The sequence below is a fragment of the Apodemus sylvaticus genome, chromosome 9 (assembly GCF_947179515.1).
Source record: "Apodemus sylvaticus chromosome 9, mApoSyl1.1, whole genome shotgun sequence".
Classification (NCBI taxonomy): domain Eukaryota; kingdom Metazoa; phylum Chordata; class Mammalia; order Rodentia; family Muridae; genus Apodemus; species Apodemus sylvaticus.
Genome location: NC_067480.1, coordinates 22,422,524 through 22,449,061, shown reverse-complemented (window position 1 = coordinate 22,449,061; position 26,538 = coordinate 22,422,524). Strand labels below are relative to the sequence as shown.

The 26,538-nt window shown below is 48.1% G+C and overlaps 1 protein-coding gene across 3 annotated transcripts; it reads left to right on the top strand.

Annotated features, from left to right (window-relative positions):
• The first annotated feature begins 6,795 nt into the window (after positions 1–6,795).
• Positions 6,796–25,240, top strand: Asb1 (ankyrin repeat and SOCS box containing 1). Of its 3 annotated transcripts, none has more exons than XM_052193797.1 (5): positions 6,796–7,049; positions 10,407–10,548; positions 13,041–13,343; positions 17,903–18,288; positions 20,434–25,240. In XM_052193797.1, the coding sequence occupies exons 1-5, from the start codon at positions 7,001–7,003 to the stop codon at positions 20,559–20,561; spliced, it is 1,008 nt and encodes a 335-aa protein (XP_052049757.1). In that variant the 5' UTR covers positions 6,796–7,000; the 3' UTR covers positions 20,562–25,240. The 3 variants fall into 3 exon arrangements, with proteins under 3 accessions (XP_052049757.1, XP_052049758.1, XP_052049760.1); XM_052193798.1 differs by lacking the exon at positions 6,796–7,049 and adding an exon at positions 7,228–7,359; XM_052193800.1 differs by lacking the exon at positions 6,796–7,049 and adding an exon at positions 7,249–7,359 and having other exon boundaries at positions 10,402–10,548.
• The last annotated feature ends 1,298 nt before the right edge of the window (positions 25,241–26,538 follow it).

Below are 26,538 nucleotides of genomic sequence, written 5' to 3'. Positions count from 1 at the left end.
CTTTTGGGTATCACAGCTATGAGCAGTTTCGTGCTGTGACTTCTTTGTCTTCTCCTGCCTTCCAAGTCCTTTGGGGGAGCCTTTCCTGCGTGTCTTTGTCCTGGTAGGGGATCCAACTGGATTTGGCCCAGAAGGGGAATCAGAGTGTTGCTTTCTGGGACAGTGTGGGCGTGGGTGAAAACATGAGGAGCTGGGTGGCCCGCTAGTGAGACCACAGAGCAGACTGTCACAGCTTTTGAGCTGGTGGCAAGATGACACTTTATGGGAGCATGCGTCTGAGCAAAAGCACTCACTGCACACCCAGAGAATGAAAGAATGAGAAAGGTTGTGTCCCACAGTTGCAGGTCTGACGGCACACGCCCGGTCACGGCATTTTCTGCCATTAGGCTCCACCTCCTGAGGGTCCCACCAACTTGCAAGAGCACCACAGACTGGACAGTCTTTAACATCTATGTCATTTGGGAATAAAGTATACTAGAGGTTTACCCTGCTCCAAGTGACTTCCATCTGAGGATCTTCACTGACATTTGCAAGATCCTTTGTGTAGTTGGTTTGCACGCACTCACGGGGTCGGGGATGGGGGTGGGGGTGGGGTGGGGTGGGGTGGGAGGTGTTCTCCTTGAGGCCTCTCTCCAGCAGTCTACTCTGATCCACAGGTTCCCAGGGACAGTGTTCCACTATGAGGGTCCCCGCTTTTCTGGATCTTGTTGGCTCTGGCTGTTGAGTGGCTTTGATCCACTTGTCCCCATAAGCCCAGGCAAGTGCTCATGAGAAACACACACTCATCCCAGGGGTGCGGGGGTGGGGGTGGGGCACGGTGTCTGCAGAAGATAGCTTCTGGGGCAGCTGTGAGGTGGGGTGGGGTGAGGAGATAAACGCCTCAGACCACATGGGTGGAGCAGGACTGGGAGCTCAGGGTCCTGCTGGTCAGATGGGAAACCAGGGGAACTGGAGAACAGGTTCCTGGGAGTGTGAGAGGGGGAGCTGGGGGTCTTCCCTAGTGAAGGGCCTCTGATGTCTGGCTAAGGGGCAGAGGCTGGCCTTAAGGGGTCACTACTAGCTTTGTGAGTCCAACTGGCAGAAACCAAACCTTCTGGGAGAGAAATGCCACGCGCATGGCATTGAGGAGGCATGGCGGGGGAGGGGGAGAGGTAAGGGTCCCCGCTTTCCCTTGTGAAACTGCAGTTCTGTGTTCTGGAGCCCCTCGGTCGCGTCGCAGACAAGCCTGCCGCGCTGGCATTGGCTCACTCATCGTTGGATCCTCCACTGTCTGAGTTCCTGTCGGAGTCCTCCTCCGCTCCGGGCTGAGACTGCCTCAGCTCCGTCTCTCTGTCCCAGTGCACAGAAAGCACCATGCCCAGGCAGGTGCCATCTCTGTCCAGGGAGCTCGTTCAGACTCCGCTCAGGTGAGGCCAGGATTCTTCCCCGCAGAGAAGAATTTCAGTGACAGTCAGTACACAGCAAGCTTCGAGTTTATTTAGAAAAAACTTGCCCACCAACGGAAACACGGGGATTAGAGAGATGCGGACTAAGACGGAGACTTAGAAGTGGAGAAGAGTGCTTGCTTTGGGGTAGGGGGACCTGAGTTTGGTTCCCAAGCACCCACATGAGGGGCTCTGCTACTCTAGCTCCAAGGGAACCGACGCCCTCTTCTGGCATCCTTGGGCACTGCACGTTTATGGCATATACAAACACATAAATCAACATTTTTTTTAAAGGAAAGAGGACAGTAGTACCCTCTGGCGTGGGCACAGGCTTCTCAAGACAGCCATGTTTCAGTGTCTTCATCTGTGCACACATTTTTGGCTTTTGAAATTAAATCATTTAAAGGGTTTAAATATTAAATAAAAATGTTTAAGCTAGGTGTCATGGTTCATCCCTGTAATCTCAGCACTTGAGAGACTGAGGCGGGAGATTTGCCATGAGCCTGAGACAATTAGAAACAAAGGAGGAGAGAGGAAGAGAGAGGGAAATAAGGAGGGAGAGGTTCTGAACTGACTAATTCAAGGAACTCCTATGCTGGGGCCCAAAGCTTTGTCACCAAAAGGGGCAGCTACCGGATGTCTTTCTGGAAAAGGTGAACTTCACAGTTCAGATTATTTATTGCAAGCTATATGTACACATGCACATTCCTGGCGTCTGCTCGTCGTTTCTTCAAATTGAAACAGGCAAGGGCGGAGAGCCACTGAGAATTTTTCTCTTTCCAGTAGTTGCCAGTTCCTGACCCTTCAGTAAAGCCGTAAACAGCAAGCCTTTGCTTCAGGTCGCAGCGGACCAGCTTTGGAGCTGTGACATCGGCGACAGGGCTGCTACCTTTGAAGGCGTGGGGCTGCCGTGATCTGAGCGCGCATAGCTTTTGGTTCCTAGCTTTGAAAGGCTGGGATCACATGGTCTAGTTATCAGGGCTTGAGCTCCTACGCTCTGAGGGCTGGAAGCCTGGCTTGCTCGGTTCAGCTGTGCAGGGCTGGCAGCACTGAGGGAGAGACCTCTGTTTGTGATTTTTATTTGACCCCTAAGCAAGTTGTTAAGGCAGGAATATCCACAGGCGCTGCTCATATAGTTCCAAGATTTTCTTGCATCCATTGGTAAAGGCACTCGTGGAATTTGGGGTCATTACCACCTCAATGAAGTGCCACTCCCCACCAGCTACAGTCACAGGGAAGGAACAGATGTGTGGAGGGATTGCCCCACTTGGGGTTTGCCAGCCGGATGTGGACTCTACCTCCCACTGCTTCACAAGTTGGTGCCGAGGCTTGGGCACCAATATCTGTGGAACAAGTTGGGGCTGGCAAAGGCGGTTCTGGGCAGAGCTCAGGTCTTCAGGACTCACTGGTGAGACCCAAAGAGTCTTTCTGCTTCCACCAAGGATGGAGAAGAGGGCAGGAGGCTTGTCTTGGAACAGGTCCCTCAACAATGCCCAGGGCTCAGGACCAGGAGAGATGTCCATTTTGGGCCCCCACTGACTGCAACTCAGTTCTCAGAGGCAGCTACATGAGCTGTGGGGGGTCAGCACACCTGATGTGTGAGGGGGGCAGCTGCGTCCTACCCCATATGCAGCTGGGGACTCGCCTTGTAACCCATGTCCCTGCTGTGTTTTGTGAAGGGCCTTTAGCTGCTTGCAGTGGGATAACAGGTATCTTGGCTCCTTCCTGGGTAGGGTCTCCTTCCTTCCTTCCTTCCTTCCTTCCTTCCTTCCTTCCTTCCTTCCTTCCTTCCTTCCTTCCTTCCTTCCCTCTTTCCTTCCTTCCTTTCCTTCCCTCCCTCTCTTCCTTCCTTCCCTCTTTCCTTCCTTCCTTTCTTTCCTTCCCTCCCTCTCTCCCTCCCTTCTTTCCTTCCTTCCCTCCCTCTTTCCTTCCTTCCTTCCCTCCTTCCTTCTGTCCCTCCTTCCTTCCTTCCTTCCTTCTTTCCTTCCTTCCCTCCCTCTCTTCCATCCTTCCTTTCTTTTCAAGAGAGGATTTCTCTGTGTAGCCCCGACTGTCCTAGAACTCTCTCTTTCTGTCCACCAGGCTGGCCTCAAACTCAGATCCACCTGCCTCTGCCTCTGGAGAGCTGGGATCAAAGGCGTGCGCCACCACTCTGAGTAAGTCTTTTAAGCTCAGAAAATCTGGAAGAAATGGGACTCTTTGGGAAACACATGCAGGGCTGGGGATCCTTGAGAAAAGGCCGGAGCCGGCCAGCTGCAGGTCTGGGGTACAGCTACAGCACTGATCAGGATTCTGTTCTTGGGGTGATGGTCAAGTCGGGCCAGTGAGAACGTGACCTTCCACTTGCCCTACTCCGGGCACTGAGGATGCTGCCATGTGATTAGGCAGTGGGGGACCACCTTCTCTGCTTCACTCTTTACAAGAGCAGATGGCCTCCCCAGGGAAGCAGCAGAGGCAGGTGACTGGCCGGAAGGGGGAGAAGGCAGGCTCTCCTCAGGCCCTCCCCTCCCCCACCTCCAAGCAAAGGCTGTGAAGAAATAGCAGCGACCTGGGCTCCCTAGGGCTAGGGAAGGCGGGCAGCACAGCTAAAGCTGGCTGCATGCTGTAGTGTAGTCGCCAGAAACTTTGACAGCCTGACTCAGGGGAGACCCTCCTGAACAAAATCTCTAATTTTTTTCATACACTGTATTTTGATCATATTTCCCTTCCCCCAACTCTTCCCAGATCTCCTCCCAGTCACTCAACTTCATGTTCTCTCCCTCCCTCCTTCCCTCTCCCCCCTCACCCTAAGCCAAAAGAACAACAAAAAAGTACACACAAAAAACCATACAGTCCAGAATCTCTTTAAAAGCAAAACAGCAACCACCACCACCACCACCACCACAACAACAAAACCCAAATTGTGTTGAGCATAGTGAGTGTCTCATGCCTTTAATCTCAGCACTCGGAAGGCAGAGGCAGGCTGATGATCTCTGTGCATCTGTAGCCTGGTCTACACAATGGGTTCTAGAACACTGAGAGCTACATAGTGAGCTCTTGACAATAATAATAATAATAGAAAGAATATAAAATTAGTCATCTTAACTTTATAGTTTAGCCACTTTATAGTTGTGACCATAAGTAAGCACAGTGTAATTAATCCCAAATACTTTCATCTTTCCAAAAAGGATATTGTTCCATTAAAATGACTAACTTCTGTGGCTGGAGAGATGGTGCACAGTGGAGCAGAGTTCAGTTCCCAGCATCCATCACCCAGCACCCAGCACCCAGTACCCAGCACCTAGCACCAGCTCACCACTGCCTGTCAGTCCAGCTCCAGGCTCTCTAATCCGTCTGTCCTCTGAGGACACCTGCACACACGGTGCTTCCAGCGTGCACGCACACACTTTAAATAAATAAACAAATCATCTTGCCAGGTGTGGGTGGTGTACTTGCCAGGACACACAGGCAGGGGGATCTCATCGAGTTAAGGCAAGACTCATTTACATATGAGGCCAGCTGAGGGCTGCATAGTAAGACCCTGTCTCTATTTGCCCCAACTCCCCCCCCCCAAAAAAAACTTTTAAAAACATACTCTCTTCCTATTCCTCCTGAGATAGGATAGAAGGGGAGATTATGGAGGTGTGAGGAGAAAGAGGGGTCCTTTACCCAGGAATTTGGTTGAAGCCTCTTGCCAACAGAGAAACAGGAATTCCAGCACAGTTAAATGCTCAAAGCCTTCCTTCCACTTAGACACCTGCAATTTTCCAGAACTGTCGCTAGAAACTTTTACAGAAAAAGGACATGCACAAAACTCGTGCACCTAGTGGCTCCTGGCTTTATCAGATTATAATTCCATTCAAGGTATGTCTGAAGCCACCCCATAATCTCATCCCCCACCCACACAGAGTTCCTGAACAACCTTTTGCCATATAAGTTGAGAGCCATCAAAATGGTGTATATCTAGCTAGTGCTAAGGACTGTGGCTCTCTTGAGGAGCTATACTTGGGCATGTATTTCTTAGTATCTCTCTTCTAAGTCTTGTGGTTAAAGTCTAATGTTAAAATATCTTAAATAAAATCTCAACATTGCTTCCATTAATCTTAGCAATTTTTTTTTTTCTGCGTCAAAGCCCTTAAGTCCAGTTTGGCCAGAGTTTTGGTCTCGACGAAGTTTTCAGGCTAGGGAGACATCATGGAGTTTAATCTCTGTCCCCTCACCAGTGACACTCCCTTTTCTGGTAGCAAATTGGCACCTAATATTCCACTATGTTTCTTCGAAGTTAATTCCTTTAGTGACCTTTTATGAGCAGAATCATGCAGTATTTGCTCTTTATTGCTGGCGTATTTCAGAGTATAGTGTCCTCTGGGGTTGGCCATACTGTAACCTGGGGCAGAGGCTTTTTAAGGCTATATGAATGGCCACGGCACCACATCTTGATGTATATTTATCCGTTCATACACATCTGGGTGGTTGAACACTTGAGGTATCCCAGCCTAGAGATGTGCAGCTGTGGAGCAGAGCCACAGGCTGGGCCACCTCTGGCTCTTTGCCTTGCAGCGTCATTGGTGTCACCTGTCCCTCATGCCAGTGGTGTTATCAAGACCAGACACCACTGCAAGAATCTCCCCTTCCCGTCAACACCCCCAGAGCCTGTGGCTCTGTTCCAGGTTGCCTCACACAGCCTCACAGACCTGCTCAACTGAGCCAGTCTGGGCACGAGGGTTTGCTGGGCACCTATAGTCGCTAACTCCCAGCTGGTGTGCCATGACCACACAAAGATGCAGACAAGTCACAGCCACGGTGCGGGAGACTGCGGCCTCGCCTCCGCCTTACAGGACGGCGGGGCGCTTCTGTCTCCTTAAGGCGCAGCCTCCCCGGTCCACTGGGGTCCTCCCCCTGCAAGGTACCTTCCCTAAGTTGTGTAGGGGAGAATGAAAGGACCCGACAGCGTCCATGCTTAAGAACTGTTTGAAACGCAATGCGCACGGTGTGACCAACGTAAAATCGGGAGTGCTAGGGGGAAAGCCACTCTGTCAACACGCCTTGACCAAGTTATAGACACTATTGGCTCCATGGAGACATTCTGGGCTGCCTTCATCTAACACAACTTTACAAGTCACCGACTCGGAAGGTACCGTTTGGAGTCTCAAGGAAAGGACAGCAGCGCAGCCCCACGTCACTCAACAACCTTCAGCCGCTGCGGGCAGCGGACAACAGTCCACAGGACCGTAACAGCCCCGCCCACGTTCCGCCCCCTGTGGGCGGGGACAGAATCTACCAACCAGGAGTTCCCGAGACAGGTCAAATAAGACTCCGCCCCCAGAAGTAAGGCGTTTCCCTAGATTCGCAGTTTCCTCTACTTCGCTGATCAGCAATCAAGTCCATTAGCCAGGCCGGAAGTGGAGACCCCAGCACCCTTCACGCGGAGCAGGAAGTACGAAAGGGAGGCGCAGACTCGCCGGAAGCCGAGCCCCGGACACGCCCACTTGCCGGAAGCGCCGGCGGTGTTTCTCCGACAGGGTTGCTCTTTGACAGGATTGCTGCGAAGGTGGACAGGCGGCGGGGTCAGGGCGGAGGCTGAGGACCTAGGAGGCATGGCGGAGGGCGGGAGCCCCGATGGGCGGGCCGGCCCGGGACCCGCAGGTAACGTGCGCGGCTAGGGGTGGTGGGGAGCCGGGGTGCGTCTTGGGGTCAGTCAGAGTGGTCCTCGGACGTCCGGGGCCCGAATCCTCGGGCCTTGTCGGCCAGATCCTAGGAGTCGTGGCCGAGGTCAGTAAGTGTGGATGTCAGGCTTCGCGAGGCCCCAGGCGCGCACCCCGGCTCTTGGCCTCTCGTGGACCGCCCTCCCACGGGGTTTCTTTCCGGTGGAGCTAGCCTTGTAACTGCCATTCTGTAAGCGGATCCCAGTCTGCGATGACCCTAGCTGTGCCATGGGGTACGGATCTTCTTCCAGGTATGAGCGCACTGGTCAGTGAAGGCCCTCAGAGGTCAGCCTTCGTGCGGACAGGTTCCCTTTCCCCACCCCGCCAGTCAGCCAATACCCGCTGGGTAGCCAATGGACAAACTTCCTCCGCCCCGCCTCCACCCACCTTAACGACAGTGCTATCCCCAGAGAGCTTGCTAGTGACACAGCTCTTACAGGGGGCGCTTGAGCCACCTGCAGAGAAAGGGTGACACTTGCCACCTGCCTTAAAGCATCTCCACTTTGCAGTGCTGCTACTGTGGAGCTAACAATCTCAGGAGAATTTCCTGGTACGAGATCCACCTTGGGGTCTTTCTGAACCTGCCGTGGGTGGGTGTGGTTAGGTATGTTTCTTCTCTGGTTTTGGAAAAGCACTTACTCTGTTCAATGAGCTCTCTTCGGTACACAAAAATCTCAGAAAGGCACAAGGTTGAAGCAGTCTTTTATCATTCCTCCCTCTATCAATTCAACAAACGTTTGTGGATGGTGTCCTATTGGCTTGACTCACCCGGGGCTATCAGGGTGACATATAAAAGCAAGACAAGACCTTTACAACCAAGAGCTTTGGTTGGTGCTGAATTTGATCTCAGTGACAGACAAGATTTTTGAGTGGCTTGACCTGTCATGGTGAAATGAGAGATGGGAGAAAGGTTGGTTAAAGAGCAGCTATTTATTAGTGTATAGAAGAGTCCTGTGGAAGAAAAAGTAGTTTTGCCCCCTGACACCAGTGCCCACTTTCCTGGCAGTTACACCATACATCCGAATCTTCCCCAACTTTGGCTTTGAAGTTTTGTACCTGTTGGTAACTGCTCTGTAAGTTACAGCGATTGAAGACCTAGAGTTGCCTTACGGAGCCACTTCCAGGCTTGATGCTCTTGCCTGTTGCTCTGCTGTGCATCTGGTTATGGGATCAGGGGGAACCATATAGGTGTTTGTGAACCTTGTGCTGCCTCTAGCCTTGGTCTTAGCCCAGTCAATGGATGTCCCGACCCTGGAGGGCAAGGATACCTAGTCATCGCCACCAGGTACCTATAGGAGAGTCTGTAGGGACTCAAAGGATATTGTATTCGAATATGAAAACAACTTCAGCATCTAGAAAAAGCCTGCATGTGAAGGGATATGCTTTTGAATTATGCTTGGTGACATCCTAGGACATCAGCACAGGGTGGGAGACTTGAAACTAAGCAGTTAGAATTTGTGCTGTTTTTCTTCACCTGTTTGTGTAATTTCTTTATAAAGCTTTTCAGTCTCCTGGAGTTAGCATGTGATGTGAGCAAAGATGAAGTATTTCCAAGTAGGTGATTAATTGTTCAACCACTCTCCACTGACTACGTGTCTCACTCTGATTTTATGCCTGTTTATTATAGTTAAGTTGTTTATATTAAGATTAAGATCTTCCTGGAGAATTGATTCTGCTTTCTGTTTTTTGTTTTCTTTCTAGTCTAGTGAGAGTTTTCTTATCTAGTATGGTAGGGTTCCTTCCACCCCTTATTCTTACTAAAACAACAACAAAAGCTATTTCCCTTTATGTATATCTACAAATACATTTTGAAATCATTTTGGTATATCTGATATCAAATTTCTGAAGAGACTGGCTACATTTTATTTATGGGGAACCCTGAGAATTTCACTAATATTGAATCTCATCTTAGTACATGGTACAGTCTTTCTAATCCTCTCTCTCTCTCATATATATATGCTGGACTTGTGTTTATGCGCATATATTTTAGTTTTCTATTTTATTGAGGTGGGATTTTTCTCTGTGTGTCTGAATGTATAAATGGAGCTCGGAGGTCAGCATTTGGTGTTTTTCTTACTCTACTCTATTTTTGAACCAAGGCCATCACTGTACATGGACTTAAGTATTTGCCAGCCTGCCCAGGATCCAGGCTCTGCCTCTCTCAGCCCCAGCAGATTTGCAGGAATGTGAACCTGGTCTTGGCTTTAAATGAGTGCTGGAGATCTGAGCTTCAGGGCTCATATTTGCATGGCACCTACCACCGACTGAGCCATCTCTCCAGGCTCTTGAAGTGTAATTCCTACACTAAGAAAGTATAAGCCTTTGAGGCTAATTCCTTGTTTCATTTTCATTGATACAATGAAACCCCTGAGATAGGCTGACTGTAGAGAAAAGAGGTGTGTTTAGTTCACAGTCTTGAAGGCAGGATACCATACACAGTGCAGGCTCTGATTTAGGCCTCTTGCCTCACCTTTGACTCCTCAAGGCCGACGGGAGGAGTGGGAACTGTGACCTCTTGGCTAAACAGGAAGCCGGAGACTAGGTGGGGTTGGTCTTTGCTCTTAGAATAACCCTCTGATAAGAACTAGCCACTGTCTCGGAAGAAAGTCTTCAGTCCAGCAGGAAGACACTTTCCCACTGACCCCGTGACTGTCTGGGATGCTGCACTGACTAAAAGTCTTTGCTGTGTCCCAGCACCAGCATGCGGGACTGCCCCGCTAACTCGTGAGCACTTGTGGGGACAGTAGGACTCTGCTGAACTGTCTCTTATCAAGACTGCCTTGTTACTGTTTTACAGAGCAGCATGGTGTGGAACTCATCCACCTTCCAGCAACCCTTGTATGGCCCTTGGCTTTTGGCCAACCAGCTGTCTTTGCAGTAAAAGAGATGACTGCTATCCTGCTATTCTCCCCTCAAATGCCCCAATTTAAAGATCATCTTACATGCATGGAATACATTAGAGTAATTTCATGCTGGGATTTTTTTTTTTTGGCATAATATTTCAAGCTTCAGTTTGTACTACTGTTTTGTTGTTCCTTTGTTCAACAGACCATCACATTTTTTTCTTTTCTTTTCTTTTTTCTTTTTTTAGGAAAAAAAAAAAAGTCTTATTAGGCTTGGTGTCAGGAATGTGCTAGTTTAAAAAGGGAAACTTTCCAGCTTTCTCTTATAAATTATTTCCTGGGCATTTGAGCATTCCTGTGTGGCGAGCAGGAGGGAGCCACTGCAGAAGGCATCCTGTTTGGTCGGCCTTGCCAATGTTTCCGCACGCTGACAGGAGCCCCTCTCTTCAGTGCAGGTCCTAATCTGAAGGAGTGGCTGAGGGAGCAGTTCTGTGACCATCCACTGGAGCACTGTGAAGATACGAGGCTCCATGATGCAGCCTATGTAGGGGACCTCCAGACCCTCAGGAACTTACTGCAAGAGGAGAGTTACCGCAGGTGAGCATCCCTGCCTGGCCTGGTCAGGCGTTGGCTTGTGGGCCTGCAGGAGGCTGAGGCTTGGGCTTTGGCTTGCAGAGCCAGACTCTGATGCTGCAGGGATGAAATTTGCTTTTAGAGGACAGACAAAAGGAGGAATTAAAGGTGGCCAGACACAGTGGGCAGGGGTTCCTGGAGCAAGTTGGCCTTTGATTGTCCTGGCAACTTGTCCTACGTGAGCATTAGTTTCCTCAGTGTTTATTTCTGAAGGCAGTATTGTTAGAGAGGTCCCTCTAACTCCCCCAAGACTCTTAAAAAAGATTTATTTTCTCTTTTATTTTACTTTATTTGAAACAGGGTTTCACTCTACAGCCTTGGCTGGGCCAGAACTCATTATGTATACCAGGCTGACCTCAAAGTCACAGAGGTCTTCCTGTCTCTATCTTCTGAGTTCTAGGATTAAAGATTTTCTCCACCATGCCTGGCTATTGTATTTACTTTAATTGTGTATATACCGGGGCTGTGGTGGGTATGAGCATGTAAATATAGGCCACAGAGACCAGAAGAGGTCATCCCTTGAAACTGGGATTACAGGTGGTTGTGAGCCACCTGATGTGGGTGCTTGGAATTGAACTCAGGTCCTCTAGGAGGGTAGTACATGCTCTTAGCCACTGAGCAGTCTCTTGAGCCAATCACTATAACTCTTTATCCTGAGTAGTTCTTTGTCTACAGCTACTTTATTGACATTCATTTGATCTTCTCTTCTTTGTTTCAGGTCTGTAGTGATCAGCCGTAGGCTGGCTGACTTCCCACTGCAGGGATGTGGTAGCTTCTAATCTCCTTTGTTTTCCTGTCCATAGCTTCTTGCCTCTTGATTGCCAAGCCCTTCCAGTCACTGAGTCCCGACTCTTCCTGGATAGCAGAGAGTCTTGAGTGCCGCCAGGAGCTGCTCCTTTCTTAGCTGTCCAGCGTCTTAGCAGTATTCCATCAGAGCATATGTTGTATTTAAAAAGCAAAGCCCAGGGCTGGAGAGATGATGTAGCCCTTAAAGAGTGCTTGTTGCCCTCACAGAGGACCCAGATTCCACTCCCAGCACTCACATGAGACATCTCTGTAGGCATGTGGTTCAAAAACATACATGCAGGAAATTCATACAGGAAATAAAATGAATGCATCTAATAAAGCCAAACAAAAATTTAAATTTAATATGACTCAAGCCCCTAAAACCTTAAGCATATGGGCACAGCAGTAGGTGGATTCAGTGTAGTGCCTGTAGTGCCCCCTCCTTCTCCCTGTCCCTCCTCTCTCTTCCTTCTTTTCTTGTTTCCTCCTCGCTCTTCCCCTCCCCTCCTCTTCTTACTTCTTTCTCTAGTCTCCTGAGTTCTAGATTATTGACCCTTGCTACCACACTGGCTTCTTTGTCCTTTGTTCCGTCCTTCTTTTCTTTCTTCCTTTCTTTTGTTTCTTTTTCTTTTGTTTGTTTGTTTTGGATTTTTTGAGACAGGGTTTCTTTGTGTAGCCTTGGCTGTTCTGGGACTAGCTCTGAAGGGCATGCTGACCTCAAACTTACAGAGATCCTCCTACTTCTCTATAGTGCCAGGATTAAAGGCGTGCACCACCACTGCTGGCCGTCCTTTTTTCTTAAACTTGAGGTTTATGAACCATCCTTTATATTTTGTACTGCTGAGCATTTCTCTGGTGCTTCTGGACTTTATTGACCCATATTAGCTCATGTGTGACTAGAGGAGGGACATCAGGGACTAGTTAGTGAGACACTGCCTACTGCATGTTCTTAGGTTCTGCCTCAGTGCAGAGGCTGAGGTGAAGAATACCTTGGTTGCTGACCTGAAGCGTCAGTGCACAGCACAAATAGTTATCTGGTGGTCATACTGCCCGGGAGCTGGACTGGACAGTTTGGCCCCACCCCTGGCTACGAATGCAGTCTCTGTAGCCTTACTGATCTCCTGGGCTCTCAGGTATTCTGGGTCAGGGTAAGAAGACATAGATTACTATTACTATCATCTTTATCAGGGGAGGATGCTAGCCTTGGACGTTTATAGGTAGTCACTAGTAAGAGACCATATATGACCCTGCCTGTCCTGGACTGTGTCCCTGAATGATCCATATGTGGTTTGTAGAGGTTGTGGAATGTGGGTTAGAAATCTAAGAAGTAGAAATCTCATTGTTAGTGCTGATTATACTACGGAAGCCTCAAGTTTTTTTTTGTCAGTGGCCCCTGAATGCCTGTCTTTCTGCTAAGCAGGGACAATTGTGAACATTTCAGAACACGGAAGCTGGAAATGTAGCTCAGAGCTAGAATATTTAGCATGTATAAGATCCTGGGTTTGATCCTCTGCACCATGAGATGGAAAATAAACACAGGGAAGGCATTTTAATCCTCAGGGTGAGCTACCTACATGGCTCTCTTCCTTGGGAGCCTCTGCTCAGGAGAGAGGAGGAGACCAGCTTGCTGCCTGGGGTGACTCTCACAAGCTCCCTGTGTTTCCATATAGCCGCATCAATGAGAAGTCTGTCTGGTGCTGTGGCTGGCTCCCCTGCACACCACTGAGAATTGCAGCCACCGCAGGCCATGGGAACTGTGTGGACTTCCTCATACGCAAAGGGGCGGAGGTGGACCTGGTGGATGTCAAAGGGCAGACTGCCCTGTATGTGGCTGTAGTGAACGGGCACCTGGAGAGCACTGAGATTCTTTTGGAAGCTGGTGCTGACCCCAATGGCAGCCGGCACCACCGCAGCACCCCTGTGTACCATGCCTCTCGTGTGGGTAGGGACGACATCCTGAAGGCTCTTATCAGGTCAGTACCGCCAGGGCCATGTCCTCGTCCCCTTGTTTCTGTACCTGCATTTTCTATGTATTTAAGAGATGGCTTCTTAGAGGCCTTGGAAGGCTGCCTTATGAGTGCTCCTGTGCTTTCAGACTGAGCAATGCCTTATGCTGCTGTTAGTTTTCTTTTGAGTTGGGTGCTTGTTTATTTGTTTCTTAACAGTGTAAACTTTCCATGTCATCCACCTTCATGTACAGCTTAGCTCATACCCTCTAAAGTTCCTTATTTAAATTTTTTAAAATATATGTGCATGCCTGCCCATATACTCATGCATAATTCCAGAGTATGCCTAGAGGTCAGGACAACCTGCAGGAGTTGGTTTTCTCTCCCCACTATGTGGGCTTCAGGGATGGAACTCAAATCAACACCCGATCCTTTGTCTCTATGGAAATGTTTTTAGTAGGATCAGTTAATGAAATTCATTTTGGTTCAGAAATCCTGAGGGCATTCAGTGAATGCATCTGAGCTGTAGGGAAGGAAGCAGGCACAATGACAGAAAGCACGTGTGATGAGGTCATAAAAAGAGAAACGGGTTTAGAGAGTGTGGCGCAGCGGTGATGGGGAAGGGGGGTGCCTAGGCGGGCCCATGCCCAGGCATCCCTTCCCCTGAGGGACCACACACACACAGACATGGTATAGAATAGAGTTTATTCATGGCAGAGGATGGGAGTTAATGGGGTAGTGGAGGTAGAGAGAGGCAGAGAGAGAGAGAGAGAGAGAGGTGGAGGAGTAGAGAGAGGGGGGAAGGGAGGAGAGCCCAAGAGGGGCAGAGAGGTGAGAGTGCCAAGAGGCAAGAGCTATGAGAGAGAGGAGGGGCAAGTAGCCCCTTTTATAGTGGGCCAGGTCTGTGGGGCGGGGCATACCTGGCTGTCATCAGGTAAGTGTGGGGTGGAGCTTAGACAGAATACTAACAACGTCAGCATGGATTATTTTATTTAAAAATTTTCTGTGTTCTCGACTCTATGATGATTGCCTTTTAGAAAATGGCTACTTGCTGGGTGTGGTGATGAGCACCTTTACCACACTGTGGAGGCAGAGGCAGGTAGAACTTTATGAGTTTGAAGCTAAATTGGCCTACTAGCAAGTTCTACGCCAGTCAGGGTACATAGTGAGAATGTCGCTAAAAAGAAGAAAAAAGCCAAGAACAAAAGAAGGAAAACAGGAACGATACTGTTAAATTACTTAACTGGTAATATTATCTAAATATAGCCCAAACCTGCCTGACAGCCCACCCGCTAGCCTGCCCGCCCACCTGCGCGCCCGCCCGCCCACCCACCCACCCGCTTGCCTGCCTGGCTGGCTCATATTTCTTGTTGGTATTCTTCTCATTTTTCATTATTGCAATTTCCTGCCTCCCCAACCCCCCAGTAAGGAACTTCCCCTTGTTGTTTGTTAGCTCCCCTGCTCTATATTGCTGTTTTAGGATAGAAGGTAAAAGGTAATGTTTCTGTGTGTTTGACAGTTATGTTGATTTGTTGAGCTGTTTGGGTTCCTTGTAGAGATAATAAAAGCAATAGAGGAATTTAGGAAATACTCACGGTTAAAATGAACTGGATCCCATCTAGGATATCCTTGTGAGTGTCAAAGGCTGTCTTCCCACAGCTCACTTGGTATCAGATTGTCATACTGTTTAAGATTATAAACAATTTGGAAGACATGTCTCCAATGAGGATGGAATGAATAATTGGTGTGAAATGGACTTCGCCTGTTGTTAATTACAAGTGTAGCAAGTGAAATGGAACACTGGTTTTCTGCTTGTAGAGTGCTCTCACTCACAGAGTCTTGGAGGGAGGGAGATGCCAAGGAAGGACAGTGGCTATCTTAGTCAGGGTTTCACTGCTGTGAACAGACGCCACGACCAAGGCAACTCTTATAAGGACAACATTTAATTGGGGCTGGCTTACAGGTTCAGAGGGTCAGCCCATTGTCATCAAGGTAGGAACATGGTAGCATCCAGGCAGGCATGGTGCAGGAGGAGCTGAGAGTTCTACATTTTCATCTGAAGGCTATCAGAATACTGACTTCTAGCAGCTAGGATGAGGTTTAAAGCCCACACCCACATGACACACCTACTCCAAAAGGGCCATGCCTACTCCAACAGGGAGTAGTGCCACTACCTAGGCTGAGAATAAACAATCACAGTGGCTTTGTGTGTCCTCAGGCCTAAGTTCCTTTGGACACCTGAAGTGCTATTGATGGGCTACAAAGCAGGACTGCTGGCTGAGACTGTGGTATCTGTGGTCTAGGCAGGAATGGCGTTTGTCCATCCTCTCTGGTCCCTGATTATTAGGTGCCCACATGTTGAATGCCCTCATCATTGTTTCCTGTGTGCTGTCACTTCCTGTTTCAAGTTAAATAATCAGGTGATGACACAGTTTGTGAGACAGAGCTACTGGGGACCAGAGAAGGCTTAAGTACACAGGTGGGAGATGACTGAGCTTGTGTGGACATGGGGATGGAGGTCAGAGGACAACTCAAAAGAAGTTGGTTCTCTTCTTCCAGTGTGGGTACAGGGACTGAACTTGGATTGTCAGTCTCAATGACAAGGGCCTTAATCCATTGAATCATTTCGCCAGCTGCAGACATCAAATTTGACCTAAATCATTTGATCTAGTTTCCATATGGTTTTATAGTTTATTTGTAAATTCTGATTTATTTGGGATTTATCTTGGTGTGTACTGTGATGAATAGACTTAACTTTATTTTTTCCCATCTGGATTTCCAGTTACCTTGAGGGGAAAATAGTATTAAAAAGTTCAAGACCACCCTTCTCCCTTAACATAGTTCCTTACTGTATATACTGATTTTCTGCTTGGAGTTCGGTGCGTTGAAAGGTGTTTTGTGAGTTTACATGGATCTGCTGGTCCATCCACGTTCTAGTGTTAGGTTGTTTTACAGATCTTCATAATAAGCCCTTGGTGGGGCTCTCTCCTCTGCATTGTTGCTTTGCTTTTTGATCTTGTTTGATCTTCCAAATGAACTTTAGAACCTACATATATACTTCCAGGGGTACTACATAATTGTAGTTAGCTTCAGTAGTTCAGGAACAGAATTTTCTTAAGATGTATTTATTTATCATACATAGGTAGACATTCCAGAAAAGGGCGTCAGATCTTATTACAGATGTTTGTGAACTACCGTGTGGTTGCTGGGATTTGAACTCAGGACCTTTAGAAGAGCAGTCAGAGCTCTTAACCGCTGAGCCATCTTGCCAGCCCCAGAATTTTCATTCATAAAATAACTTAGGGAAGGAAAATTGATGACATGCTGAGCCTTTTCTAGTATTTAAATTTTTTAATTATTTTTTCTTTATTGATATATTTTTTATTTACATTTCAAATGATTTCCCCTTTTCTGGGTCCCACTCCCTGCAACTCCCATAAGCCCTCTTCCCTCCCCCTGTTCCTCCATCTACCCCTTCCCACTTCCCTGTTCTGGTATTCCCCTATACTGTTGCACTGAGTTTCCAGAACCAGGGGTATTTAAATTTTTAAAAAGTCTTTATTTTTATTTTTTTTTGTTTTTCGGGACAGGGCTTCTCTGTGTGGCCCTGGCTGTCCTGGAACTCACTCTGTAGACCAGACTGGTCTCAAACTCAGAAATCTGCCTGCTTCTGCCTCCCAGGTGCTGGAATTAAAGGCATGCACCACCACTGCCGGGCTGTTAATGGAATTTCTAATATTAGAATTAGTTCTTAGGATAGTCACCAGTTTTTTCTATACTGCTTTTTAAATATATATTCAAATTTTCTTTGTAATAATAATTTTTTTGCTTATTGAGATTTTTGTTTTGTTTTTTTGTTTTGTTTTGTTTTGTTTTGTTTGAGACAGGATTTCTCTGTGTAACATTGGCTGTTTTAGAATTCTCTCTGGAGACCAGGTTGGCCTTGAACTCAGGGATTCAACTGTCTTTCCCTCCTAAGTGCTGCGATTAAAGGCATGGGCCTCCACACCTAGCACTTACTGAAAACATTTAAGTTGAATTGTGTTATTGTATTAGTTTTATAGTGAATTTGAAAGTGTTTCTTCACTTAATTGTGAAACTATATAGTGTTGCAGTTATTTTATTTTCAAAGTCTGAAAGACTTCCCTTTGGATTCATGTGTAGGAATGGATCCCATGTTTTACTTGTCACCTCCTTTTACTGGAATTATTGATAGGTTTAGCATCCTCCTTGGCATCTCTGGGAGATTCATTCTCTACTTGATAACAAGCTCTGAGATCCTTAAGTCTCTTCCATGCAAAAGTATAGCTTCTACATGTAGTCTTGGCACTTAGACAAGTTAAAACACAAGTCTACTATTGGTGCTGTGTAACTGCTATAATCTTTATCTAGGCAGGAAGGATAAGAAAGGGACTGTGGTGTTCCTTATAGGCTGTTTTCCTGAGTCTTTGGTTACAGTTACTGCAGATAGAGAAGACTGGCTATGTTTGTGACCTGTGTGTGACTGTAATGCCTCTTCCAGGGTAGCTGGGTAGTCTCTGTGGTCTGAGTTTGACCTATTATAACTTGTTCTTCTTTTCTTGTAGGTATGGGGCGGATGTTGATGTCAACCACCATCTGACTCCTGACACCCGCCCCCCTTTCTCCAGGCGGCTGACCTCCTTGGTGGTCTGTCCTCTGTACATCAGTGCTGCCTACCATAACCTTCAGTGCTTCCGGCTGCTCCTCCAGGCTGGGGCAAACCCTGACTTTAACTGCAATGGCCCTGTCAACACCCAGGAATTCTACAGGGGCTCCCCTGGGTGTGTCATGGATGCTGTCCTGCGCCATGGTTGTGAAGCAGCCTTCGTGAGCCTGCTGGTAGAGTTTGGAGCCAACCTGAACCTGGTGAAGTGGGAATCCCTGGGCCCAGAGGCAAGAGGCAGAAGAAAGATGGACCCTGAGGCCTTGCAGGTCTTTAAAGAGGCCAGAAGTAAGTGGCCTGAGCTCAGCTCTGTGTGTGGTCTGGGTTTGATTGAGCCAGTGACATGTAGTACTGATTAAAACAAAGATAAAACAGGCCCAGAGACGGCTCTTCTAGCCGCCTTGTTCCCAGAGGTCAGAACTGTCTGACTCCAAGTCTAGGAGGCCCTCCTCTGGCTTCTGCAGGCACTACATGCATGTGGTACCCAGACATACATGCATGTAAAACACCTGTATATATATAAATAAGTAAATCTTAAATAACAAGACAACTCTCCCTCCCCCAAAATTTTCCAGCTAAGCTCTGGATTAAAGCCCTCAGGACCAGCAGCTCTCCAGAGTGGTCATTCAGTGAGAGTGTATGTTCTCAGTGTGGGTGTGTGCGTGTGCATTCACTGCTCACCTTTATTTTGAGACAGGGTTTCTCACTAACCTGGGAGTTGCCAGGTAGACTTCGCTGACTGGCAGAACCCTGGGATCTGCTGTCTCCTTCCCCAGCGCTGGGATTACAGTGTGTGTCCCACTCTTGCTTTCTTTGGGAGGGTGAGGCCTTATGCTTGCCTGGCAAGCGCTTTACTAACTAAATTCCCTCCCTAGCCCCAGATGGTTATTTAGCAACTCCTGAATACCAAAAACCGATACTAAATATGTATATATGTAGACATAGGCTTTCAAAGTTCTTAGAATTATATTCTCTACCTTTTTGCTCTTCTTAGCTAATGGTTTCTTTGTAACATTTTTCCTTTTTTTTGAGACAGCATTTCTTGTCTAGCCCTGGCTATCATGGACCTTACTCTGTAGACCAGGATGGCACTAAACTCAGAGTTCCACTGCCTCTGTCTTCCGGAGTGCTGGTATCAAAGGCGTGCGCCACCACCTGGCTTTGTTTGTTTGTTTGTTTATTTCCTTAATTTGTTTTTTAGGTCATTGTATCAAGTGATGGGTTTCACCATGGCATTTAGACATATTTTTAATGTCTTATTTAAATGTTTATGGGGAAGCACGCACATGCCATAGCATGACAGTCGAGGTCAGAGGGTAACATGAAACAGTCCTCATGGGGTAGAGGTCAGAGGGTAACATGAAACAGTCCTCATAGGCTCTTCTGCCACATGGTCCCGTGGGTTAGGCTCAGGTGATCAAGCGTGGGGGCAGTGCACTTACCTGCTGAGCTGTCACGCTGGCCCATCACGGTCTCTTCACCCATGGGTCATTATGTTCTGTCTTCCTCATCTCTGCCTTCTTTGCCTGGCTTAGCCCCTGCCTTCCTCTTCATGTAATGACCAGAGCTACATGCTCATTTTTCAGAGTTCTTCTCTTCATTTTAAAACATTCTATTCAAATAGCAACGGGTTGAGTTGTGTGATAAATCCAGTTTTTGTTAAAATGAAATAGGGAGTTTGCTTGTTTGTGTGGAAGGATTTTGTCAAGGAATTAATCAATCAATGGCCACAGAGTTTGGAGTTTACTTGTGCTTGGATTTGCTGTCAATGCTGTCTCAACTGCAGAGATTAACCCCTTGTGTCTGTCTTATTTCCTGCCCGATGCCCACCCCTCACTTCTACCATCTTGTCAGAGGACATATGAGTTGATAGTCTTGTCCCTGGTCCCTTAATTCTCAAAGAACATTAATAGCAGTGTGTTTTTGTTAGCTCTACTCAAGTCAGGTCATGGAAACATGTTCCTGTTTAGCTTTTCTCCAAGGTGCTGGCAGAGTGCCACCCAGGTGGGAACCAGGCTGACAGAATGAAGCTGCCTGTGGTCATCTCTTCCTGAAGCAGGGGTTTAGCTGTGTGGCTTTGACCAGGAGCAGGGTCATCAGCCTGTTCTCTGAGTTCAAGTACTGTGCACTTGGTGCCCCTGGGCTTCATGATCTGCTGGGACAGAGCAAGAGTGAAGGTCATCTGCTCGCATTGTGGGGTCCTCCATGGGCATCAAGCATTGCAGAGGGAGGAGTGGCTATCAGATGGCAGATGCCCTGGCTAAGGTGCAGATAGCAAGCCTTCCAATAGCTTCCAGGGCCGCCTTCACCCAGATTAGGAAGGTGTTGTGGTATTAGTGCAGCCGTGTCCACAGTAGTCTCAGAGTAGCTTTGGGCCTTCAGAGCTATGAGAGAAGTAACCTTTCCCTTCCTCTTTCCCTTCACGCTCCCCAGGTATCCCCAGGACCTTGCTGAGTTTGTGCCGTGTGGCTGTGAGAAGAGCTCTTGGCAAATACCGACTACATCTGGTTCCCTCGCTGCCGCTGCCAGACCCCATAAAGAAGTTCCTGCTTTATGAGTAGTATTCCAATGCAGCGCTGACTGCAGTGTGGAAGCCAGTCATCTGCAGGGGAAACTGACACGAACTCTGGCGTCCTGGGAACCATGGCCTGTGCTGCCAACTTGGTCCTTGGCTGTCAGTGAAGAAGAAACGGCCGTGTTCTCTTGGACTGTGATTCCATCTCAGGTGCTTGGGCCATCGAATGCTCCTTGAGTCATTGTCAACTGAGAGGCGCATACAAGCTTAATTTTGTTCCTCTTCAGTCTCTCTGTTTTGGATTCTTTTCTGTGTGCAGTGTGGGCCGAGCCTGGTGATCGCCCCAGTGGGGAAGGCTTTTTTCTCCAGAGCTATGCATCTATTTATGTTCCTACTTTGCAATGTATTGTTCTTTTAAGGCTTGATATCCAAACAAAAAGAGCAGTTTGTTAAGAAAATATGTAGGGAGCAGGAATGTGGTTCACGCACTCGCTAGCCTCCTTTCCTGCCTGGGTTTGTCAGTACATGCTGCCGATGCTTGTCTGTATATGCTGCGGTGCACATCCCTTCTCATGGCTGCAGCTTTCTCTCTTGGGAGTTGTCCTCAGTCCAAGATGGCTTCTGGGTTGCTATCTTATTGCATGGAGGTCCCAGAACAGTGTTCACAGGCACTATCAGTTCTGCCTAGGGTTTTCTGATGTCTCACCCTGGGGATCTTCAGACAGTGATTACCTTTAGGAGACCCACCTGAAACTAACCACATTGCCTACATTCAGACCAGGGACCATCTTAATAGCACTCACTGCCAGTCCTTACAAGATAAGATGACACGGGGTGCTCTCTTCAGACCCTCCCATACAGGAAGTGGGAAATGTCTCAGTCACCTGGGTAGAGCTACAGCTTCTTGGTATCCTCCAGATAGGACATCTGGGTGTTGGGTGACTTTTCTCCCACTTTCTGGCCCAATGCCTTTCTGGGTGCTCCTAAAGGTCCTTCCCTGGCCTGCCCAGGGTTGTTGGTGAGTGAGAGAGAAGAACTTATTGCAGGTGTGTTTAGCTCTTGAGGTGTGAGAGTCATGAGCAGGTGGGTCAGGAACTACGGGCTTGAGCATCCTTAGGTTGTTCCTGTTACAGTGAAATCACCTTTTGTCATTTTGAATAATCCTTTTAGGATTATTGTGTGGATCTGTGATGATTATAGACTTGAGAATGTTTAGGGACAAGCAGATACTAAATCTGTTTAGATTTTGGCCATAAAAGGAATCTAACTTGTTTGTGTTTTAGCTGATCAGTCAGGCAGTTGTGGCCTTTGTATTCTGTGAATGGAGTTCCAAAACCCACCCCAGTGCCTCAGGAAGGCCCTGGGCAGTAACACAAGCTGGTCCAAATGTGCTACATGAGTTCTGGTGGGCCTTGCTCAGCCCTAGCCAGTGAGTCCTGGATCTGGAGCAGGAATGAGCTGACTGGAGCCTGTTCCTGTCTCCCCACAGCTGTTCTGTGGCTTGGCACAGATCTTTGCTTGGTCTGGAGTAGCTTCCTCTGTTCTACGCTTTTCAGAATCTCAGCACTGTGAGGTTCTTCTGCTTGTTCAAAACTTGCATCTGGCAACTCTGAATGTGACACAGCGTTGGCACTGACAGAAGACATTTTCCCTTGTCTCCAGTAGTGCTCTGAAAGCACTGCACATCATTACTGTCAAGGTGTGACACGAGGTGTGGGTGATGTGACCTTGGTGAGGACTGACCCTCTACTTAGCAGCCTCTGAGCTCTGTACCTGCATCCTCCCTAGCGTGGAGATGTGGTAGCTTGACTCACTGCCTCCTGGCTGAGCTGGCTCCAGCAGAGGAGCTCCATAGCGCACAGCAAGAAGCCTGAAGGCTGCCCCGGCTTGTCGGCGTGTCGGTGGGGTTGTGGCTGTTACTGGGGCAGCCACTTGATTTAAATGGAGGCTTGTGCATCCAATTTTGGCCAGGCAGGTTGGAACCAGTGCTGATTCTTCAGAATTTATCTTTTCAATGTTGGGCTTTTAGACATATGTCCAGAAACCTGCCAATGCAATGCCATATATTTTGTAACTATTTTCCTTGTGTGTCTGTCTGTCTCTCTATGTCTATGTATGTGTGTATTTATTTATTATTATTTATTTATTTATTTACTTATTTATTTATACCCTTCTTCCATAAGAGGACTTAAGGTGGAGAGTCTTGTTCTGTTTTGACAGTAGGTAAATTTAGGGAAAAATATTGATAAAGTAGGTAATTAATTTTCAAATGTTAACCAGTACTGTTGCCAGGCTTAAGGACCATCATTTCAAAGTTTCCCCTTTTCTCTTTCATGAATGAGTTTTTTTTTAGATAAAAATTTCCTGAGAGAATAAGTACTGACTATGGGCCTGAGCTGAGGGGAATTAAGTCTGAGGGCTGCCCTGGCCTGTGCTCAGCCAGTTCCTGGAGCAGTGGAGGCTCCACAGCAGACAGGAAGAGTTTCCTGCTGTGCCTTTCCGTGGGTGCTGGTGAGGTCCCGTGAAGAGCTGACACCTGAAGGAACTTTGTTTGGGAGTGGTCTCTGTCCTGAGAAAACTGCCTCTTAGAGGAAGTACACTTGAGGTGGTCGCTGTGCTGAGAGCCCAGTCTGGAGATGGGATTGAACTTGCGGGGCAGGTGACCATCTCGGCCCACAGGAGAGCCATGCAGGTGAAAGGGTAAGGACAGCTTGTAATGCCCGAGGAATCAGATTTCCTCAGCTGACTGGATTGTCTTTTATTCTTCTTTTATTTGTTCCCGACAAATGACAGACGGCTTGCTGGAGAAGGATGGTGTGGGGCTATGGCTTTGCATGTAAAACACTCTTGGTTGCAATCCACAGCAATGCTCTTTTCACGTTTGCTTGCTGCTGAAATCCTGCCACAATCTGATTGTAGCGGATGTTACATATTAATGAGGAAGTTTTGGATCCGAAATAGCCTGCCTGGTGGTGAAAGGCGGCATTGTGGCTCTCCCACTGCCTGGGGTAACCTCAAGGATCACTGTGTATGGCCTGAGAAGTCTAGACATGCTTTTGAAGGGCCTCTACCACCCCAGGTCAGTGAGGTCACCCTCAGAAAGTCAGTGTGACCTTTTTGGTAAGGCTTGCTTGTCCCTTACTCAGGCCTTGGGAACCAGTGGCACCTAGGATGCTGGTAATGTCACCAGTGGTGGTCTGCTGGTACCCGTGTCTCCTTGGTGCCTACACACCAGGCACTTGGAGACTAATCCTGACCTGCAGGGGTCTAATGACTTTCCATCAGCACAGAGCGGTTCCTGGAGGCGCCTCTGGACTTGGGGCGCTCCTTTCTTCCCCTTGCTCATTTTCACCTCATTGCCCTCCTTCCCATAGTTCCTTGGTGTGCAGTAAAGTAATGGGTACACGAACAGAACTGGTTAGGGATTCCTAGTCATCCCGGAAAAGTCCCGTAGATGGGCACACGCAAGCTTTGAAGTGGCAGGGATCTGTGGCATTTACTACACACTCCAGCCTGGCAAAGGGTGACGGAGTGAGGAGAACACGGGAACTGCTGTAGCCTTAACAGACACCTGGCACCCAGTGCTACTGATGTGCGGAACTCTTCTGCACTGGGGATCCAACCAGATCCTGTGCATGTGAGGCAAGCACTCTACCACTGAGCTGTATCCTTATTCCTTAGATAAACCAAGCAATTGAAGGATTGTTTGACATGAATCGAGATTGACATTTATGAACCTAGCTGTCTTGGATGTGCAATGTGACAGTTTGCATCTGACATCTTTCCAGCAGTGCCCTGTGCTCCCCTGCGGTGTCTGCACAGCATCCACTACTTGTGTTGGTATTGGGCATGTGTAGTGTATCATGCCATAGGACCTGTGTGCTTGTGCTGAAGACATGCTCACTGCAACCCTCCACTTCCTGTTTGAGGGTGAAGGAGTGCTTGTCGGCAGTGGCCAGGACTGACTGTTTTCGCTCTTGTGCCTAGTTAAGAGATTTCAAAAGGTCAATGACATTTTTATACATTGTTATAATAAATGCTTTATTGCCCTCTGATTTCCTTTCCACATGCCTTAATTTTGTGGCCTGTGTCTCATTGGATAGAATCTTCCTCTCTGTGCAGTTTTTTATACATTAGTTCATTCATTCATTCATTCATTCATTCTGTGTGATGTGTGTGTCCTCTTGTACCTGCATTCCCATGTAAGCTGTGGTGTGAATGTGGAGATCAAAGGACAATGTTTGGGAGTTGGTTCTCTTCTTCTACCATATGGGTTCCAGGGATTGAACTCGGTCACATGGTAGAAAGTGCCTTTACCGCCTGAGCCGTCTTACAGCCTCCACCTGCAGCTGTGTGCACAGTTCAGGTGGGAGGGGCTGGCTCCTGGATAGCTTCCTATGGCCGGAGGGAAGGTTCTGAAGCGGGAGTCTATAGCTGTTCAGGGTTCTTGGGGCTTCAGGGAGAAACCTTTACTTTTGCCCAGGATTAAACTATCTAGCGTTGCCTGGCTCACCTGGTGCCTCTGGCTCCAGGACTGAAGAAAGTTGCTTCTCGCAGCTTCCCACCCAGTAACATTGCACAGCATTCTGTGTGTGGGGACATGAGGGTCACTGCCATTTGAGCCCCATGTGATATGTGACTTATTTCGCCAGTCGAGGGTGAGATCTGGCAACTTGGGATAAGCCTGGAGTGACTGAACTGAATAAAGGTATTTCTTCATCTCGAGTGTCTGCCTCCCTAGCTCTGTGTGCTGTGCCCCTTCTGCCTCAGAGGTTGCTTCCATCCTTACCCATGGCGTACGACAAAAGGAAGGCAGGTGTCCTCAGCCCCTCCCATTTGTGTGGCAGAGGCCACCCGTCCATCACTCTCCATCCATCTCCGTCCTCCATGCAGAACTCTGTATTTTTGAGACAGACTCTCCTGCATCCTTGAAGACCTTGGACTCCGCAGGCGTGCACACTGTGCCTGGTGTCATAATGGCACTCTGTTTAGTTTGGAGCGGGACACTTTGGTTTCACCAGTGAAAGCTGCAGGATTCAGTCACTTGTGTGACTCAGTGTGACCATTTGCCATTGGCTTTTGACATGGCAGAGCCTTTCAGAGAACGGATGAATGATAACTCAGAACAACCTGAGAAGACAATGCTGTAAGAAGGACAAGGGGACAGAGAAGCCACGCTCCTGGAGGTCTGCGGTGGAAGGTTCTGGTGCCTCTGGAAGTATCTGAGGAAAAGAGTGAGACCAGCAGGACTTCTAAGAAGCAGGCAGCTCCTGCCCACCACACACGAGGCAGTCAAACCACTGTGGCTCTGTGGAAGACAACATTGAGCCTTTAGGCTGCACGACTTTCTGTAGAAAGTGCAGCCACAAGATGTTTCTCTGAAAATCCACCTCAGCTCCAAAGGAAAGACTGAAAGATATCAATGCAGTCTGTGGCCAAGGAGATGATCAAACATGTCCTCCGGAGGATCCCAAGTGAGAGACTCCTGAGGACATGGACTTCAGTGTCCAGGTTACCAGGGAAAGCTTGTGCTAATGTTGGAGGTCACTGGGATTTCAGAGCACTGGAGAAGTGACAGGGGTGACAGTGGCCTTGAGCAAGCACTGGCGAGGTTCAGTGGGGGACCTAATTTCAGAAGGGAAATTATTTCCAGATCAATTAAAAGTCACTCTGAAAGACTTAATGAACTCTAAAAGTTTAGGAAAGTACTTGAGGATATACTTGAAAATGAGGGAGTAAGCCAAGAAGGAAGGAGGCTTACGGTAGAAATTGAGGTCCAACATAGAGGTAAGGTACCAGGCATGGGATGTTTGCTGAGGCTTCAGATCAAACACTGAGCAGCACCAGTTACATCTGAATACCTGACAAAAGATTTAGAAACGAGCTGGGTTCAAAGTACTGATAAGTATCATGAGTGAAAACTAGTTGAGCAAGAAAAAGTTGACAATAAAAATCCTATGTCAGTTGTGACGAGCGTGTAAGTGTTCTTGAGGGAACTAGTAAACAGCGGTACCACCAAGTCT

Bases quoted from the DNA above. Each gene is read 5' to 3' on its own strand.
- Asb1 (XM_052193797.1), top strand. From the start codon at position 7,001: ATGGCGGAGGGCGGGAGCCCCGATGGGCGGGCCGGCCCGGGACCCGCA. The intron at 13,344-17,902 runs GTCAGTACCGCC...CTTTTCTTGTAG, and splicing joins ATCCTGAAGGCTCTTATCAG to GTATGGGGCGGATGTTGATG. The intron at 18,289-20,433 runs GTAAGTGGCCTG...CACGCTCCCCAG, and splicing joins GGTCTTTAAAGAGGCCAGAA to GTATCCCCAGGACCTTGCTG.